General features: G+C 48.9%; 1 protein-coding gene across 1 annotated transcript in view; it reads right to left on the minus strand.

Annotated features, from left to right (window-relative positions):
- GRIN2C (glutamate ionotropic receptor NMDA type subunit 2C) overlaps window positions 1-19,705 on the minus strand; it is a 41,193-nt gene that overhangs the window by 11,765 nt on the left and 9,723 nt on the right. The window contains exons 4-9 of the mRNA XM_019517840.1: window positions 18,123-18,334; window positions 16,352-16,520; window positions 14,153-14,306; window positions 5,316-5,441; window positions 2,331-2,560; window positions 320-480 (exon numbers count right to left, since the gene is read on the minus strand). Of these exons, the coding sequence (XP_019373385.1) occupies window positions 320-480; window positions 2,331-2,560; window positions 5,316-5,441; window positions 14,153-14,306; window positions 16,352-16,520; window positions 18,123-18,334 (1,052 nt within the window). The remainder of the gene's footprint in view (window positions 1-319; window positions 481-2,330; window positions 2,561-5,315; window positions 5,442-14,152; window positions 14,307-16,351; window positions 16,521-18,122; window positions 18,335-19,705) is intronic.

A 19,705-nucleotide genomic window follows, 5' to 3' on the forward strand; every position in this document is an offset into this window, starting at 1 on the left:
GGGGGGGCCGGGGGGGGGGGGGGGGGGGGAATAATCTGCACAGGAGACACCCGGGGAGCCTGGGGCTTCCTGCTATCTGCAGTGGGAGTGCAGCTGTCTCCCTCAGAGTTGCCACCCTTTGGAAAGGGCCATCGTGAAAGCCACAATCACTCGATGAGCTGGAGATCATGCAACAAACTTCACCTTCACCCTCCCAGGTCCCCAACATAAATGTGAATGTGACATAAAGCATCCCTCCTCCTTCAGGCAAAAGCTTGCCTGAGGTAGCAGAGAGCCAGGAAGGAAGCATCTTCCCCGAGGAGCTGGAGGGGAGACGTACCCCATTTTGAGGCTGGTCAGGGCATCCTCCACTGAGCGCTGGTTGTATTTCACCATGTGTGTGTGCATGTCGGGGTAGTTGCTCCGAATATTCCTCTCTGTGCTGCCGTTGGGAACGGTGCCGAACCGGAAAGGCGGGTACTGCTCCTGGGGCCGCTGGAACTGGAAAGGGAAGCGCCACAAACCACAACCAGTTGCCTTGTCCACAGCAACCAGCACTGCAGTCCAGGCATACCTTTGGACTTTTCTTTCAGCCCAATGTTAGAACAAGCCTGTGCCTGTATCCGGCCTCTTTTCCTTTCCTCCCCTTCCTATCTATTCCCACCCTGTCACTATCCATCTAGGCTGGCTGAATACTGGGCTGACGTGTCCACAATATGGTTCTCACTTCGTTAACATCTATATGACAGTGTCCAAACCTGCAGGTCCTGACAAGCCCGAGTCAGAGCCCACGCTTGTGTCCCCTCTTCTCAATTCTCACTCCCAGCCTCCTGTAACAGGGCTCTCATACACGCGCCCCTGCCCACCCACCCCTGTCACTTCCCATCTCTTTTTCTATCCTCGCCCACTTGCACTATTCCTCCACTTCAGACATTTTAAACTAGCCACTGCCCTGTGGTAAACAGCCCTTTACTTCTCGTGAAGATGCAATGGTTGAGATAAGAGGTCTTCTCCATCTCACACTGATAATGGTAACAGAACTCCATTATTTATGTAGGGCCAGATTCTGCTTTACACTGCAGGTGCCCAAGTGGACTTAAATGACTAGACGTGATCCTGTTCCACCCTACTCAGATCCCAGGAAAACCGCCAGTGAAAAACTAGATGGGTCATTCCTCTGCTCGCTGCTTTTCGTGACTTAGTTGTGAGACTCAGATGAAGGCAAGTTACAAAAGTAGGCACGCTTATGTTTTTCAAGGACTCGAGCAGAGTAGAACAGGATCACATGTAGGCAGCCAAGTCTACTTTGGTTTCCAAAAGGTAAAACAGGATCTGGCCCACATGTTTCACCCACAGATCTCAAACCGCTTTCCAAAGGCACGTTTCACTGTTCCCATTTTGCAGATCGAGGAAACCAAGGCACAGAGCTGGAGCTGGGGCTCAAACCCACATCTCCTGAGCACTAGTCATGTAAGCATTGTCTGTTGAGCCCTACGGCCTCTTGTGGAGGGGTAGGACAGCACTGCCAGAGTTTAAGGTGGTGCCAGCTTCTCAAACTCTGCTTCCCATCGAAGGCAATTCTGTTCAGAAAGGTGCTCCTAGCTGATGGCCAGCCCATGCTGTGTACTCAAGAGGGGGCACATGGAGGATACGCCACGTCAGAGTCTCCCACCACAGCATGGGAATGACTCCTTTGGACTATCCATGGACAATAGTGGGAGGAATGAGCCCAGCAATCCCCTGTTCTGCATGAGAGCCTGGTGCCTTCCTCGCTCTGGTCCTTGGTTCCCTCCACTGGCTTTTCACTTTTTGCTCTCCACCCTGGCTACTTCTGTGGATTTCTCTTCTGCTCCTCCTCCTTTTCAGCAATGAGATCTGTTCCCCATTAGGTCAAAAGACTTCAACGTCCTCCAACCTGTGTTCCCCTTCAATCCCTCGCCTTTACCCCAACTCCTCTTGGATGAGTGGCTAGGTCTACCCACAGTCCCTTCTCCTATCAATGCACCTTATGCCTCATACAGAGCAGGGTAAGTATACAACCCACAGAGCATACCACCACCATCTCTGGCTGCTAGCCTCACTCTGTACCAGAGATGTAATGACTGGAGTAAGAGTCAGGATGAGCAGTAACAGAGCTTTGATGGATTCAGCACGTGGTTCTTTGTGGCTGGTTTCATAGAGAGTCCCATGCTACACAAGCCTGACTTGATCAGGTTAGTTCAGAACATGAAGCAGGTCTAATCAAGACTAACCCAATCCCTTGACCCTAACCTGTGTACTCCACGTGGCCTACTCTGCCCAGCCATGCATGCACTCCCAGACTGCATTTGTTTGCCTGGAGCCCACCTCACCTTCTTATCGCTCAGCCCAGAGACAGTGTCAATGTATTGCTCCTGGATCATAAATGCCGCCAGGTTAGCTGTGTAGCTGGCTAGGAATATCACAGCAAAGAAAGCCCAGATGAGCACCATAATCTTACTGGTGGTGCCTTTTGGATTCTCGATGGGCACCGAGTTATTGAAGACCAGTGCCCAGAGCAGCCAGATAGATTTGCCAATGGTGAAGGAGGGGCCGCCGGACTCTGGAAGGAGAAAAGTGGCTGTGAGTGACTCAAAGCAGCTCAGATAAACTCAGTGCAGTTCTTCAACCTCAGGTATCCCTGTTTGTGTCTTGTGGAAAATGAAACCATTTCTCGTGGCTGTTAGCCTGGAGCTTTTGCTAAAAGAAGGATTTCCACTCCTACTACTGTTTCTTTTTCAACCTCTAATTTTCCTGCCAAGTGGAGGCCCTCCCATCCCCCCTGAAAAAGATATAGACAAGGAACAGCTTTGGGGGAAGGTTATTGTCAATTCATTCTCTTTTTTTCCTTCTCTTCTGGCATTTGTTGATGAGAGAGAGAAAGAGAGAGGGATGGAGAGGTCTGAAACCCAGACCTCACCAGTGCTGCAAAACCCTTGCAGTCACCTGCTTCGTGCTTCAGACATCCCCAAAGGAGCGTGTCAGAGGCTCTAGGTACTGAAGATACATTGGCTTTACAGAACGCAGCCCGTAAAAGCCACCTGTTTCCTTAGGACTGAAATACCTCGGGGTCATATCCCATGGGTCTCTCAACAGCATGACCTCCAAGCTGGTCCAGGCATGCCATCTCTTAAAACATCATCTTACCCTAACAGCTAGTCTGTCGTAGGCATTTCTATATCACCAGTTACTGCAGCTGCCAGGCACTGAACTGTATGAAACACTTGGTAGAGACTGTTCAGCCATCGCTTGGTTCCAACTTACTGGTGGGAAATCTGGAACAAAATCCTGCCAGAACAATGCAGGTGGCCCTGTTTCATTGGCTGGGCCATTTCTGGGCTGTGAAGGGAATAGATCTGGGCCCTGCCAGACCTGTTTCAGAGTAGGATCCAAGACTGAATTTCAGCACAGAGAGACATGGAGACCTACTAACCAGCTGCTTTTTTTACCTCACTTCCTGAAACAGCTCAATACTTTGCTTGTAGTTAGGGCAAGTAGAATGGAAATGCATCTCCCTGTCCCACCACAACAGGTACACGTACCAGAAAAATTAAATAAGAGGGAAAGAAAGGCGGACAAAACCGGGACTACTCGAACCCAGAGCGAACAAACAGGCGGTAGCATGAGAAGTGGCGTGGCTGGTTCTGCCTGGCCGAGTTCAGCTGGAGTCTTTGTTCACTTGGAAGATGAAAGCTAAAAATAGGTTGCATAGTCTGTGCTGTGGGCTTTAAGTTGTTGTCTCCTGGAAGATAACGGCTTCCATCTCACTCGCCTTTCCTCCCTGTGCCCTATCTCTGGCTGACTGGCAAAATACCTAGGGGAAATGCTGAGAAACCACCCAGGTTCCCTGAACCTGGAGCGGGGCAGGGGTGCAGGGCAGTGATGCCCAGGTGGGGAGCAGAGAGGTTGTTGCCAGTGTGTGAAAAGTAGAATAAGGGCACAGCAGGATGGATAAGCCTTAATGAATTTAATCAGAGACAGGCCTGTTGCTCTGCAAAGTAACAGAGAGAAACCTTCTCCCCCAGCCGGCAAGGATGCAGAAGCTCTTAGCCAAACCAGAGGAACAGGCAGGACACAAATCCATCGGCACGCTGATCTGGCCTGATGGTGACAGCAGTGGATACAAATGGTTTGGGAGGAACTGGGTTCACCCGCTGCCATAATACCAGTCGACTCTGAACCAGCTTAAGGAATCTCTTCTAGCTTCATAGATTTCATAGACATTCGGGCTGGAAGGGACCTCGGAAGATCATCGAGTCCAGTCCCCCGCCCTAGGGGCAGGAAGTCAGCTGGGGTCGAAGGATCCCAGCAAGATAAGCTGGGACAGTCTAAGGGTGCTGTTACAGGTTACCTGGAAAACATTTTACATCTGTTCTGACTTTATGATGGCACAACATTCCTGGCTTCAGAGCAGTTGCAGGTCAAATCTTAATGCCGTCTGCGACCTGCACAACTGATTCCCGCTAAAAGGTCTGGTGAGCAGGGGCATGGACAAGACCCAGGACTGTACCCCTCCTCTGAGGGCTTGTGGGGCAGGGAAGGTGGCATATAACTCTGCATGCTGTAGCTTCCCTCTGGGGCAGAGCTGTGGCTTCCCTCACCCGGCAGCCAGGAAAAGCCAGCCAGAGCTGCAGGTGGGAGGGAAAAAAACTTGAACAGGCAGGGGGAAAAAAAGTAGAGAAAAAAGAGCAGGGGGAAAAAAAGAATAATAATAAAAAATAATAAGGAATTAAAATCTTGCATGTTTCACTGAACAGGGATTGAGTCGGGTCAGCACTCACACCAGAGCAGAGCCGAGACCCAGCATGCTCGCTGCATGCACAGTCTACTCCCCAGGACAGGAGAGGAGTGATTGCTCGGAGCCAGCACCATCCCCCTTCACAGAAGTATTCAGGATCATTGAACGCTAGTCCACAGGGCAAAGGATTGGGAAGCCCTGGGAATGATGCATCCTGGGATGCTGGAGGTATGAAAATAGAGCTTTTTTTTTTTTCTTCTCCCTGGAACAGACTAGCAATGCCCTGGAATGACCTGGGTAAAAAAGATCAAAGATAACAAGATGGGCATAAAAAACTTTAAAACATTTAGAGTGTACTAAGCACAGGTTAACACCCTTTCATGGGTGAATGTTGCCATTTTAAGTGCCCTTAGGACAGTTTAAAAGTAACCTGTAACACCACCCTAACAGAGCCATGGCAAGAGACTGTGGTTTGGGAATGGCCCTGCGTGGAGTGGGAAGGGGGGAAACCTGTTACGCAGTGCACCCCTTTTCCAACCCCCTGCACAACACGTGCACACAGCCCCTTTGAGCGACTTACTTTTGCCACTGGTTAGGTTCTGGTTGTAGCCGACGGGGCTGAAATATTCAAACACGAAGACAGTGACGGCAACCACAGTGAGACACATCACAAACATCATCACCCACACTGCTGGACTGTAGGGCTCTGGAAGGCAAGGAAGAGTCAATCAGTGCTGCGTTGTGCTGCCCCGGTCCCATGGATTTGTGCACACATGGCTGTAAGGCTTAAGCAAGTATAGGACACCAGCCCCCTCACACTGACTAACACGGCAGGACCCAAACTTGAGCCTCAGAGGAACATCTCCCTTAAACCACGTGCCCTATTACAGCGGTTTATCAACCTTTTTTAGACTCAAGGCAACCCTTATTAGACTTGAGGCCTCCTCGGAAAGTGCCACCTCTTCATTTTTTACTTGGTTTTTGACTATGGAAAAGTAATAGAGCAACTCTTCTCTTGCAAAGAACTCAATGACCGCAACAGGTCAGACCATTTTTAACACTATAGCGATTCCTATTTGAAACCTCTGGGTTTATCTTGTGAAACATGTTTGCACCCTTAACAGTGCTAACACTGCGTGGCACCTCATGGCACCCTTGAAAGGATCTCAGTGTGCTCCAGAGTGCCGTGGCACCCTGTTTGGGAATCACTGCTCTGTAAAGACAGACTTACCATTCCCAGCACAAGATGCACCCTATGGATCCCCTAGCCTTTGCTTTAGGCTGAAAGATGCCCTATATCTATACACAGAGTACACTCTTCCTAAATGCATTTCTCTCTTGCCCCATGTCAGTGAAATCAGAGCTGGAGATGGAAAGAAGCAGAGACACCCCATTCACAAGAAGAGCTGAAGTCAGACCTGATGAAAGCAGCTAGAAGTTAGCAAGCAGTGGTCAGTGAGGAGAGAAGAAAGTTGTGGAAAGTGGTCTTGCAAAAATTTACCAACCCAAACATCGCATCTACTTGCCTGGCCAAATCCTAACGGTGATGGCAGGAAACCTGAGGCATTATTCACATATCAAAAAATGTTACAAGTAATACAGAAGCTAGGTGAACAGATTACTACAGCACCTAGGAGCCACCATCAAGGACCAGGCATTCATTCTACCAAGCACTGTACAAAGACAAAGCAAAAAGGTGGTCCCTGCCCCTGACTGAGGAAGAACAGAATTGTAAGGCTAAGGTTACAAGTGGGTGCTCATTGGAACATATCCTGAATCGTGAACAAATGCTTATTTGAATACACCTGTTACAAAAGTGACCGCCTTCACACTGTTTGGGGTCATTTTCTAAGAGCGAGTGAGCTTCCCGATGAGAAAGCCTGGTAAGAAATCACAAGCATTCACACTAGGAACTGCATCCTAAGAGCGACTTTTTCTCAGTCAGGAAACAGAAACCTATCCTGTGCCTGAGACATCCAGTCGAAACAGCCTGGGGAGCAACTGCTTGCAGTAAATCACTCGAACACCAACTACAAACTGAGAATTATTAGTGGCAGAAATTATTCAGCAAATAAATTCCAGAAAAATGGGATGTAGCAATGAAAAAAAAAAAAATCACAAGCAGTAAAAAAAAGGCACAATAAAGCAGATATATTAATCATCAACTAAGCCAAGGGAGGGATTTACCAAGAGTAAACCTGCACTGTGATAGCCTGTAGCTTTAGTCTACCTAATTTAGGTAAGAATCACAGTGAAGGTGTGGCAGTGGGGGGCTATGATGCCAGTCAGCTGTCCAGGCGAGCATTAGGGTACCCAGGGGTTTGCAGAGCCTGTATTGAAGCTAACGGTGCTACAGTCTTGCTGTTACCTAACTAGATTAAAGCACTCCAAGCAGTGATCACACCTTCCCATTGCACTCGGGGCTCGCCCAGTGAGAGACAGCAATAGAGAGGAGCAGAGAGGGAGAGAATAGGGTATGAAGAACCAAGACAGGCACAAAAGGAGGGAAGGAGATGCCAAGAGAGGGACACAGATGAAAAGGGAGATGGACAGCCATGGAAAAGGGAGGCAAGAAGAGACGCAAACAGCAAGAGGCGTTGAGGGCAGAGAGAGACCAAGCAGAAGAGACGATGGCAGTTGTTGGGTGACAGCAGCAGACACATGGAGTGATAGAGCTCCATCGTTAAAGGGCAGGCTGAAGGATGGGATTAATTCAGGCCCTCAAAATACATCAACCAAGGCCCATTTGTCAGTGTGTCCTTCCCTGTCAGGCAGGAGAGAAACTTTATCTGATGGCATCAGATGCCTTTCATTAGCATGTCGAGGGAGATGGGAGACCAAGGGAGGACATACAGCGTAGGTGGGACAAAATGAGTGGGGAACCTTGACCCTGGCTCCTCTTGGACAGAACTTCCCTGCTCATATTTCCTGTGCCAGGAGGAGAAGATCATCATGCCCAAGGTGGCAAGGCCCAAATCTGGAGAAAGCAGAGAAACCATTAAACCTCAGAGGCCTGGCCGGATACCAATAACCGCACTCAGCGAGGGTTGCTCCTATGGCACGAGGCAAGTTTCCAAAGTAAGGTGGTGGGACACACCTTTCTGAAAAGGACTAAAGGCAGGGTGGTCCTGTCTCCTCTGACCCTGGTCTCACAGCCCCGGTGCCAGGGGACTGGCACATTTAGATCCCAGTTATCTGCCCTCCTCCCCACTGGCTCAGGGAGTCTGGCTGCACATTTAACCTGCAGTTCCAGAACACAGAAGGCAGAAAACTCTGAAGACGAAGAAACGATAACAGCTTTTGGCAGCAACATCTTGGGTTTGCGCACAGGTTACAGAAACCTTCAAGGACCATATGTACTTATACCAACCTGTAAGCAGGCATATCTAGCCTGGACAAGCTCACAAATATACACAGACTAACAGATGTGCTTACATAATACAGGCAGTCCTCGACTTAAGGCGATTTGCACTTGCGGCGCTCCGCCACTTGAACCCATGTTATTACTTACGGTGCTGGATCCTCACACTTATGGCACTACAGGGACATTTACAATGAGAAAGAGTCCCTGGACCAGTTTCTCAAAAAGCCATCAAGTATCCTTAAGTCTCCTCAAAATCTCCCCAAAGAAGCCCTTCTGAATCCCATGACCCTGATGAAGGTGCTCCTTCACCTTCTGATTCAGTAAAATGTTATGTGATTAGTTACTGTATTGCCCTGTTTAACTGATGTATATACACTTTAGAAAGCTTTATGCTGTACAGTGTATATCATTTATAGTTGATTAAACAGTTGATTTAAATATGATGCTTATGGTCATTTCTATAAAGAGTTGGGCATCAGGCCCTTGGTCAGGAACGTAATGCACTATTATAACATTGTTTCTATGGGAAAAATCAGATTCAACTTGCATCATTTCGACTTACAGCACCTCTTCCAGGAAGGCAACCCACTGTAAGTACAAGAACTGCCTGTACTGCACATGCCGTTTCTCTCCCACACACGTGTACACTTACACATGCACACATAGATATACATGTACACCTACATAGAACAATTTACACAGGAAAATACTTTCACCTATATACTCACACACAAAGGAGACCCTCACATATGAACCATGCAACATACACTGCAAATGTATGCTCATGCACAGAGAGACAGGCCATCAAGCTTGCACACACACCTATGAAAGTACAGGGGCAATATGTACTCCCAGAAATGCTCATTCGCAAGGACTACAGGACTTTCCAACACAACACATGCAACACGCAATGCATATTCATCCACAAGAAAAGGATCTTGGAGTCATCACTGATGCCAAGATGAACATGGGCTGGCAGTGTGGGGATGCAATCAGGAAGGCCAACCACACCCTGTCATGCATCCACAGATGCATCTTGAGCAGGTCCAGGGAGGTGATCCTCCCCCTCTATGCAGCACTGGTCAGGCTGCAGCTGGAGTACTGCATCCAGGTCTGGGCGCCGCACTTCAGGAGGGATGTGGACAACATGGAGAGGGTCCAGAGGAGGGCCACTCGCATGATCAGGGGGCAGCAGGGCAGGCCCTATGAGGAGAGGCTGCAGGACCTGAACCTGTTCAGCCTTCACAAGAGAAGGCTGAGGGGGGAATCTAGTGGGCTGTTACAAACTAGTCAGAGGGGACCAGCAGGCATTGGGGGAGTCCCTATTCCCCCGAGCACTGCCAGGAGTGACTAGGAATAACGGTCACAAGCTGGCAGAGGGTAGATTCAGACTAGATATCAGGAGGTGCTACTTCATGGTCAGGGCGGGTAGGATCTGGGACCAACTTCCAAGAGAAGTGATGCTGGCTCCTACCCTGGGGGTCTTTAAGAGGAGGCTGGATGTACACCTTGCTGGGGTCATTTGACCCCAGTACTCTTTCCTGTCATGGCAGGGGGGCGGACTCAATGATCTGCTCAGGTCCCTTCCGACCCTAGAAACTCTGAAACTATGAAACATATGCACTTAGGTGTGTATATATGCAGAAGCTTTGCATCCACATATATGGACCTGTTCACGTGACAGGCACTGCAAACATGCTTGTCCTCAAACAAGTGCAGATAGGCAGCATGCATTACTAAGGAAACTCAAAGCGATGGGTACTCACACAAAGCAGTCATGTACAATCATAAGCCTCCAGACTAGCATGCGTGCCCAGGCATGCATATAGTCACACACACTTCCTGCATAGTTAAACATTCAGGTTTTCCCCCCACCCTGCAATGAAATACTTAAAACCATTTATTCGAATGTTGTTATTAAAATGTGCAAGAGGCAAAGAGTGGGTTTGTGGAACGAACAGCCCGAGGAATAATCTCAGCCCAGCCAGTCCCAAATTCAATTCATTGAAAAGAACCGTTGCATAACTGGTTTCTTTTTGCGTCTTAGACTGTCTGCAGATCTGGCAGCGAGTGAAAGAAAATGACAGTCTTTGTCATTTTGTCTAAAATGACACTGCAGGAAAGAGGGGAGAGGGCCACAGGAGCCCTGCCTGCCCTCCAGTGTTGTCAGAGATGCTGATGTGGTGTCCATATCCTCACCTGACAATGGGCACATTGCTTCCACTCAGCTGAATTCACGCAACCCATCCCTCATACCACACTGCCTCAGGTTGGCCTTGTCCTTAAAGCAGTGGCCGGAGATTCAACAGACCTGCGTTAAGCTCCCAGCTCTGCACAGAGCCCCCATGTGACCTTCCTCTCTCTGTGCCCATCTGTAACTTGAGGATAACAGTGGTTCCTTGCTCTCATCCTTTGTCTGCCTTGTCGCTTTAGATCTGTAAGCTCTTTGGGATGGGGGCTATATCCAACCCACTGGGCCCTTAATCTCATCTGGGGCATGTAGGTGCTGTGATAGCAGCAGTAACTCCCACCAGAGAAGTTTTGCTTCCATGGGGCTAAATTTAAGGCCAAGACTAAGTGGGTGAAAATGCCTTGAGTCACTCCAGTTAACCCCAGAGGACAACTGGGCAGTAATGGCACCTCCAGCAGGAGGGATCAGCTCTCACTGGGACCCTGCAGGGTACTGGGTGGTTTCATTAAGACAGATGGAGTTAGATTAGATACAGGCCCAAATGAGAAGTGCAAGTCAGGATGCTGGGAAGGACCTCTAAATTTAGGTCTGGCTCTGATTTGGAAGGAAAACCAACCTGCAGAATGTCTAATAGTTCATCTTATTGTTACAGAAAGGAAATGCTGTCAGCTGGGCTGAAGGCAAAAATCAAGCCTTTAAAGATTTCAACACACCTGCATTCTCCAACAGAAAACCATCCCCGAGAACTCCCAACCTGCTCCACTTCAGATCTGAAATTCCCCTTTCAAGGAGGAGAGAGACCAAACCCAAATGCCCAGATCCAACTACTTTCAGTAGCGCTCCTGGGTCAGGATCTGTTTCTCAGACACATTGCAAATTCAGCAAAGTGCAGTCTGGCAAGAACAGATTTCAGCACCATCAAACCCCAACCTTGGCCTCCATGTAATCTGGCTTCAGTCCCTACCTTCTTCAACCTCCTCCAAACAGCAAGGGCCGGAAGTGTAGAGCACCCCAACTCCAACTTCATACCAAGTGTAAGAAGTTCCTGGAATGGTTTTCTCTTGCAGTATGCAGGGGTGTAATAATAAGTTATTGAAGGAGCAAAGGAGGGAAAGCAGTGAAGTTGGAGGCTCAATTGCTTTCCCCCAGAAACTCCAGAAGACAAGCCTGGGAACAGAAACTCATAACTTTCCTGGACACTAAAACCCATGGACATAACTGAAACATTGATTTTATGATTCATTAAAACTTACCTTTCACACCTCCCCCTGCTAACTTTTTTTTTGTCCCACAGGTAATAAATGCCCACTTCCCCTTTCAAGTGATTACATCTATTAACATCATTACATTACATTAAACCATTAGTTCTACCTTGTGTGTAGCTTGGATGGTGACAGCTTGTTTCCCAGACAGACCTGAAGGGCACATGAAGCCCAAAATGATGTCTCCTACCGCTCCCAACTATACAAGTTCCTCCAATGAAAAACATTTCTTCACCCCACAAATCTTGTTTCTCTGATATGGCACTAAGGGAGTTTGCCAACATGACCCTTTTAATAATGACATTTCAAAAATACTTTTATTGCAATTGTGGCCGCTGTCTTGGCCTGTGGGTGCTTTAGTATAATGAAATCATAACTACAATCCATAATAGCTATCTACAGCAGGCATAGCAGCCGCATATAAAACTATGGCATCATCATCATATGCTGTCACAAATACAATCAACATCTTCAACCTGTTCCTTTAACCCGTTCCTGTAAACTGCTCTGAATTACAACCCTTCCCAAGCAAAAGCTGGAAGAGAGAGGCCTTTACACTACACCTTGACCACCCAAGCAAGGTCACAGCTAAGGATGCTCTACCAAGAACACCCACCCTGCGAGTCTGAGCTCAAATGCTCTTCTCAGACACAGCGGGTTTGATGTCAGCTAAATGAGAGGCTGTTTCCAAAACATCTGAGCCCCAGAAAACATGAGGCTTTGGGACCCAATTTCTGAAACTCCTGAGGACCCACAATGGCAAATGGATTATGAGAATGATGGGTGCTCAACCCCCAGGAAGAGAGATTAAAATTTGTATGTGGACACCCAGGCAGCAAAGGTGAACTGCCCAGGGCATGGATCATCTTATTCTAAGGTGTTCTGCACTCACTGAAGTTTCTGGTTCCTCTTCCAAGTTATCTCAGAGAAGGTGCGGCAGCTCTTGCCTGGATGTGACAATGGTAAGGTCTCCATCCAGGAGCGGCACTACTCCATAAGCCAAACCTGGTGAAGAAAGAGCCACCACTCTTGGAAGAGACTCCAAGAACACACCCAACACTTAAATAACCCTCAGGTTGGCAAAAAGTGAGAATACCCCCAGAATATATGCAAGCCATAGAAAATCCTCCCGAGATTTGTCCTTCCAGACTAGCACCCCCGCCGTGTGGCCTACATTTATACCTTAGCCTGTTATGTCACCAACAGCAGGGAGGCCAGTCAATAGAAACTTCTGCAATATGGTCTCTTCTCCTCCGGGAACTTGTCCGAGATGCATTAGCTCATTTCATAAATTCCACCAAAAAGTTGCCACAGGCACATTGGTTCTGACCTGCTCAGCTCTGACCCTGTATTGACACTGAGGACCTACAGCCTCCAGCAATGCAGCCTTTAATGAAACCCTTCATTTTAAGATGACTGGTTCAGTGGACTTCAACTTTCCCATTTTTGTCAGAGACCCATCTACAGATCATAACCACGCAGAGCATAACACCAACATTAAACCCCAGAGAGTCCCCTTCTAGACCATATGGCAGAAGGACCCTATGGCCCTGGAAATGAGCAGAATCCATCAAGAACCTGCACAAGACGATCTAATTCTGTGTTACGACATTGCTGAAAATTGCACTCCACATTACAGCATGGTCAAGCAGCAAGGCTTTTCCCACAGAAAGAGTTCAGATTTTGCAAGGGGAGAGGCCCCAACATTTGCAGGTTCCCAGGATAAGCTCAAACCCAGCGGATAGGTTAATCGTTTCATTGCTGATCCCACTCAGAGACTGCAGCCCAGTCACCACCCCTTCAAAAATCGCAGGGACATGAAGTTCCTTTGGCAATTGCCAAGGTGTTCAGTCGTAGGAAAAAGATTGGGAAACTATTACTTATGCATGGATAACGATGCTACTTCTTTGCACTTTTATAGCACCTCATCAGTGAAACACCGAGTGCTCTATTAAATAATCAGTTCAGCTCTCAAGTACCCTGTAAGAGAGATGCTATTAGAGTCGTTTTATAGATAGGGAAGCTGAGGCAGAGAGGCCAAGTGACTTGTCCAAGGTCACAAGTAGCAGAATCAGAAATAAAATCCAGGAGTCCTCTTCTCCTCTTAACTAACAAGAGCCAGGTTAGGATGGAGTTTGGCTGGACTCATGCACCCTTCTCTGTCTAACCTTGCTTCTTCCTTGATGACAAATGGCAGAAAGCCTAGCACCAATGTGGGGATCCTGCATGGACCTCTGCCTACCCAGCCTTCAAGGCCAGATAATGATATCAGCCCATCAATCAGGTCAGCAGCAATTTTCATCTCCCAAAAGGCAGGCACCTCTCTGGCTCTGCCTTTCTTCCAAGTAATGCTGAGGGCATGAATTAACCTGGATGTGCCAAAACACCCCATGACCCTCAGTGCCACAGAACTGGACTCTCCACACCAGACTGAGGCCTTAGCCAACCTGACCTTCTGAAAACTCACCCCAGAAGGTAAACTGCAGGGCCACACCTTCATCCTGCATTTCTCACTCTACCTATTTCCCCCTCTCCAAAGCATCAACATCTGTGGCTTCACACACAATCACCATGCCAGCGCTAAACAGACACTTGCTCACCTAGGAAGGCAGATGGGGAGACAGTCCCGTTGCTTCTGGCCACCATGACGCTGATGCCAGTCTCCACGAAGGGCACAGAGAAATCCACAATCTCAGAGCGCTCCTCGTTGATGGTGAGGGACCCAATGGCCATGTCTGCTCGCTTGTAGTATACCTGGGGACAGGGAAGGTGATCAAGAACATGGCCAGGCAAATCCAGAGCAAAGAGGGCAATTGCTAACCAGGTCCCACAAAGCTAATCATCCTCTCTGTCTAGCCTTCACAGCGAATAGCAAAAAAAACTAGTACTAAAGCATCGCGCTCTCCTTGTCCTAGCCTCCAAGATGTGTTCACGATAAACTCCTCCCTTTATTACTGGTTTTCCTCTAACAGGCTCAAAGACTGATGCTTAGTGACTTCAAGGATCTTCTTCTCCACTCTGCCAGCATACAACAGGTGCCCCCCAGGGTTTGTGTACCCCATGGGTGCCACCCCAGCAACTACAGAAACAGGATAAAAGCTCTGCATCCACCCCAGCCAAAATGTAGGCAGCAGATCAGGGGCATGTCTGAGGCACAGCTGCAGCACACTGTCCGGCAGCTATTCTCTGCTGCCCCAGGCACATAAGGAAACAGGGTATAAAAGAGCAGCCAGCTGCACCAGGGGCCAGGCAGGCTACTGCACAACGTGCAGCCTAAAGCCATCCCTGCCCTGAGGACAGGAAAGGAATAACCAACTTAGACACATAGCTGCTAGGCCAGAATCCAACACCCAAACCTCCTTTCTTGCCACCCACTAGAGAGCAGCTGGTTTATACCAGAGAATTGGACCCAATGTGTATCAGCATCTCACACAAGCGCAAAACAACTACAGAAGAACATTCAGGTTGCTGAGTCAAGCCCGCCAGAGTTAGGCACAGGTGGAAGGGACCTCCCAAGGCCATTCAGTCCAGCCTCCTGCTCAGGGCAGGATCATCCATTCTTTGCATGAACCTCATTTATTGCAGAAGTTGGGAGTTATACTGACATTAGGACCAGGGATGGCAGGCAGAGGAGGGTCTCACGATTAAGGCAGATGAATTCTATCCGGGAGACCTGGACTTTCTCCCTGCCTCACGGCAAGTCGCTTCAGCCTAAATGCTGACAGCTGGCCCCTAGGCACATCTATTTCTGGGTATCCAATGCGACACCTGGAGTGAGATGGGCAGAAATGCTAAGGAGCCACAACTGCAACTGAGGTTGATCAAGGCTGTGTTTTGAACAAGCAGAGCACTACAAAACTGCTCCACGTTTGGGAACATCCTGCCATCAGTGTCTTACGCTGGGCACCCAAAATGGGCAGATACTTCTCGTGATTTTGACTTTCACCTTTTTATGCCTTAGCTGCCCAGAGGAAGAAGGGGGATAATACCACAGGGGTCTGCAAAGATGAATGTATAAAGATTGGCAAAACACTTGCCTAGAGAGAGGTAGTCAGCAGTCTTAGTCAGGCAGAAGTCAGGGTAGCTTTGCACCTTATGAGCTAACTAAATCTCATATGTGTAAGCATTCACCATCAGAGCTAAGCTCAAGCTGCTGCTTAGGAAAGCTTATACATCTGATTTAGTTAGTCTATGAGGTGCAAAAGCACTTGCCTGCCATAGTGAGAGCACCTTTGCAATGCCCAAAAGGCAATAAAAACGGTTGCATTCAACGCAGAGGGTATCGCATAATGCTTAAAAGGGGAGGATAAAAAGATGGTTTAAATAATGACCCTTCCACTGAGTAATGCCAGGATCCCTGGGAAAAAAATAGGATGTGATCGTGCCATTAAAGACTGTAATGTAATGGACACACAAGGTGCTGAAATAAGGTTGCAAGGGCTAAATTAGCACTGACACCTCCCAAGCTCTGAGTGCTTCACTTTGTGGCTAAAACATTCCTTCTCTTTATCTTTAATTTAACTTCCAACTTAAAATAGAACCAAACTGCAAGGAATTCTAGTACGTGGAATGACACTGCGATACACAGCACAGACCTCCACCACGTGACCTAAGGGAGGAACTGCAAGCCACCGGAGGAGAATGAGGCATACATTTTGCCCGTGGGTTTCAGAGCTATTTGCTGACAGCAGAGAACTGGCACAACTTGCGATTCAAGGGCTCAGGTCCATTGCTGGCAACAGGCTGCTAGTGCAGCCCTTCCCGAGGAGAGATGCATTACAAAAAAACGTCCTCCCTACCTCGCCAATCATCCCGTTCCAGACGCCACGCACTATCTTCCCATGCTTTCCATTGGTTACCAGGTAGAGGTCGTAGGAGAACTTCACTGCCTTGGCCAGCTTCTTCAGGATATCAATGCAGAAGCCCTTGCAACATAGCTTGGTGTAGGGGTCTGCAGGCCCATCTCCCCTGGAAGTAAGGCATTAAGCAGACTTGTGTATACGCACAGGTACTTCCCAGAGACAGGTGATGCTGCAGCAAACAGGTCAAATCCCACTTTTGCCTGGAGAGAGGGCACATGGAGCAGCCCCGGGGCTATGAAGCCTCATCCCATGGACTTGTATCTCAGGTGACTGTTTATATCCATGTAAAGTGGGCACCCGGCACAGCCATGCCACAACCCTGCTCTTACCTGCACTAGCCATGACATCTCACATGCCTTTTGCACAGCTTCAAAACAATGACCGCAAGGACTGGATTCTTGAATCCAGAGCACTGACAATGAGTACAACACAGTCAACAGCATTTTACATCAGTTGTGACAGGGGTGGCCAACCTGTGGCATGGGTACCATGAGTGGCACAGGGGCCGTGTGGCATGCAACAGATTGGGAAGGGAGCAGAAAGCAGAGCAGCAGATTAGGCAGGGAGCACGGTGACCGACAGGGCAGAGGGCACTGCAACAATTCAGATAGGGAGCAGAAAACAGAGCAACAGACTAAGCATGGGAAGAGGATTGGAGTGGTACCTGGGGAGGGTGAGGAACTAATGTGTGGCACACCTGCCAAAAAAGGTTGGCCCTTGCTGAGTTAAAGTAAAATGATTGCACAGAAGCCATAGAGGTTTATGCAGCAGGAATCAGGGCCATTGAGCAAAACCAAATGACACGGTAAGGGGTGGCATTGTTAACACGCTGGGAAGGCTAGAAGAGCATGGGGTGGCGGCTATTATTGGGAGAGGAACATATGTTTCTCTCCCCAGGGGGCAGGGGATGGCTGTTGAGCAATGCCTGGTCCCTCGTGGGAAGGAAAGAGTGGCAGAAAGTCTGAAGTAGGTGTAGGATGACTGCGCAGCAGATCTGCCAAGGAAAGGTCACTCTCCTGCAGCCCAGCTGACACCTCTGATCAGCAGGTTGCAGGGGTCAGCTGTGGACAAGTGATTAATACCCATGCACAGGCCTGTCTAGCTGCATCCCTGCAGGGACACCTTCCAGGAGCATCTTCATGGCCACCTTTCCAGAAGGTAGTCTCTGAGGAACCTCAGCCACAGCCCTAAATCTACAGACTCTCACTGTCCTGGAACTATAATTGATGGGCCAGGGCAGCAGCCAACCTGTTGGGAAAACACTGTGTTTACAGGCACTGAGCCGAAGCCCCAGAGCCTGCTCCCAGAGGGCTCCAGCTGTGTCATAACTCAAGTCTAGCAAGAGCCAGAAGCTCCCACCTGTAAGACTCAGGCCTGGACAAAAGCCCAGTTCAAAGCTCTCTCTCCAGCTGGGCATGACAGAGCTCTTACAGCTGTGACAAGAAACCCTGCGGCAACAGGCCCCTATCACCCCATCCGACCCAAACCACAACATTCCTGTTTGAAAATACTCAGGAAGCCTGTTTCTAGCACAAGTAGCATCTCCCTGCTACCAATGCAGCTTGCATAGCTCTGATCCCAGCTGGGCAGGAGCTGGACCACCTGGTTCTGCAAACAGTGTTTCTCAGAGCTGGAGATGTTTAAATTAACTCTGCTCTGACATAGATTGATATGGCACCTCCAGCCACCCCCCTGCCTGCCCACTTACCCCTCGGTGTAGTTGGTTTGCTTTCGGCAGGGCACGGTGTTGCGCACACAGACTCCAGTGGTGGGATCCGTGTTCTCCACAATCACAAAGGGTCTCTCTTCCAGGGTGGCTACGGTAAGGTGACGATTGTCCGACATGGGCTGCAGGAAGGAGCCATAACGGGGCCACACAGGGTACTTCATGTGGATGATCCCCTTCTCCCATTTCCCCACCTGCCAAGAAAAGAGGGAGCAGCATTAGGGTGAAGTAACACATTACACTTAGACCGTGCTAAATCTTTGGACTGTGAAGCACTGTTAAATGTGCTATGAGCAGTCGCCCGTTAAGAATTAATACTGTTTCTTGCCTTCACAGCTCTGACTTGCCACTAGAGGGTGTGCAGAGGCATAGCCAGGAACAAGGGATGCGACTAGGAGCCAGGACACCTGGGCGCTATCAGTGGGGAGGGGGCTGGGAGACGTGCATCCTGGGGTGCTGGAGAACTAAAAAGTGCTTGTTTTATCTCCATGGAGCAGACTGGAGTTACCCTAACACAAGCTAGGTCACACGGCCCAGAGTTAATCCTCACCTAAAGTGAAGTAACTCTGAGATGCTCAGGGGTGCACTTGGCACAAGTGAAAGAGCTTTATCATGTTTTAAGTGTCCTTAGTATGGTCTAAGTGTAACGTGTAACTTCAGCCTTACAGTCGACACCTGGGGAAATGCTACCAAGCAATGGGGGAGGTGAAACTATTGCTAGGGTTCAAAGCAGACCCATTGCCTTCTGCAATCCCCACCCTCGCTGCGCTGCTATAAAGGAAGAGGCAGGAGAAGGCAGGTTCAGGTGGCTGCAGGTATCAGAAAGCAGAGCTCTGCTGGACACGCAGCAAGGAGCAAATCACCTGTTCAACACTTTTCCCCTCTCCTCTACCTGGGATCGATTCGCTATGCAGAGCAATTTGCCAACTCATTTCTCCAAATAATTATTAGCCTGTAGCTCACTCATTTGTTTCATTTGATAATCAGGCCGTGCTGACTGAAAACAAAGGTTAGGTGGTTTACTTCTGTCCACCTTCCCCGTCCCTTGTGGAAGCTAGCTCCTGCCACAATAATCTAGACAAATTTTGCTTTCTAGGAGAGTCCAGCTGTATTAGCCTTAGACAACCTCTGCCAGCAAATGGCTCTGTTAGCAAGCTCATTTTCCTAAACCAGAAGCTAAAGTGATGCCACCCCAGGGAAAAAGGCATTGGCCTAAAATTGGATAGAAACCGTGGCAGACTGCTTCTTGTTATAGCTGCTAATGCTATTGCCCTGTGTGCCCAACTCTGATAAACAGGTGGCGTTTGCACTGGCCTCCAAGGAAACCTGAGGTCATGGCTGCTCATCTGCTAGTTGATTTGATGCCACAGCCAACAGCTGACTGCACGTCCCAAGCTGACTAACACTCTCCTCAGGAGCCTGGAGGGTCCCTCTTGGGGTCCTGTGTGGATATCAGCTCTCAGCACAGGCTATCCGGTAAACACATTGGTGCTTTCCATCCAAACAGAGCCGAGGAGACTCTTTTTAAACCAAACAGTTTGATTTACTGAAAAATGCAGCTCTGT

Source organism: Gavialis gangeticus, unplaced genomic scaffold (genome assembly GCF_001723915.1).
Source record: "Gavialis gangeticus isolate Ggan-Ray unplaced genomic scaffold, GavGan_comp1, whole genome shotgun sequence".
In the NCBI taxonomy this organism is placed as follows: Eukaryota; Metazoa; Chordata; order Crocodylia; family Gavialidae; genus Gavialis; species Gavialis gangeticus.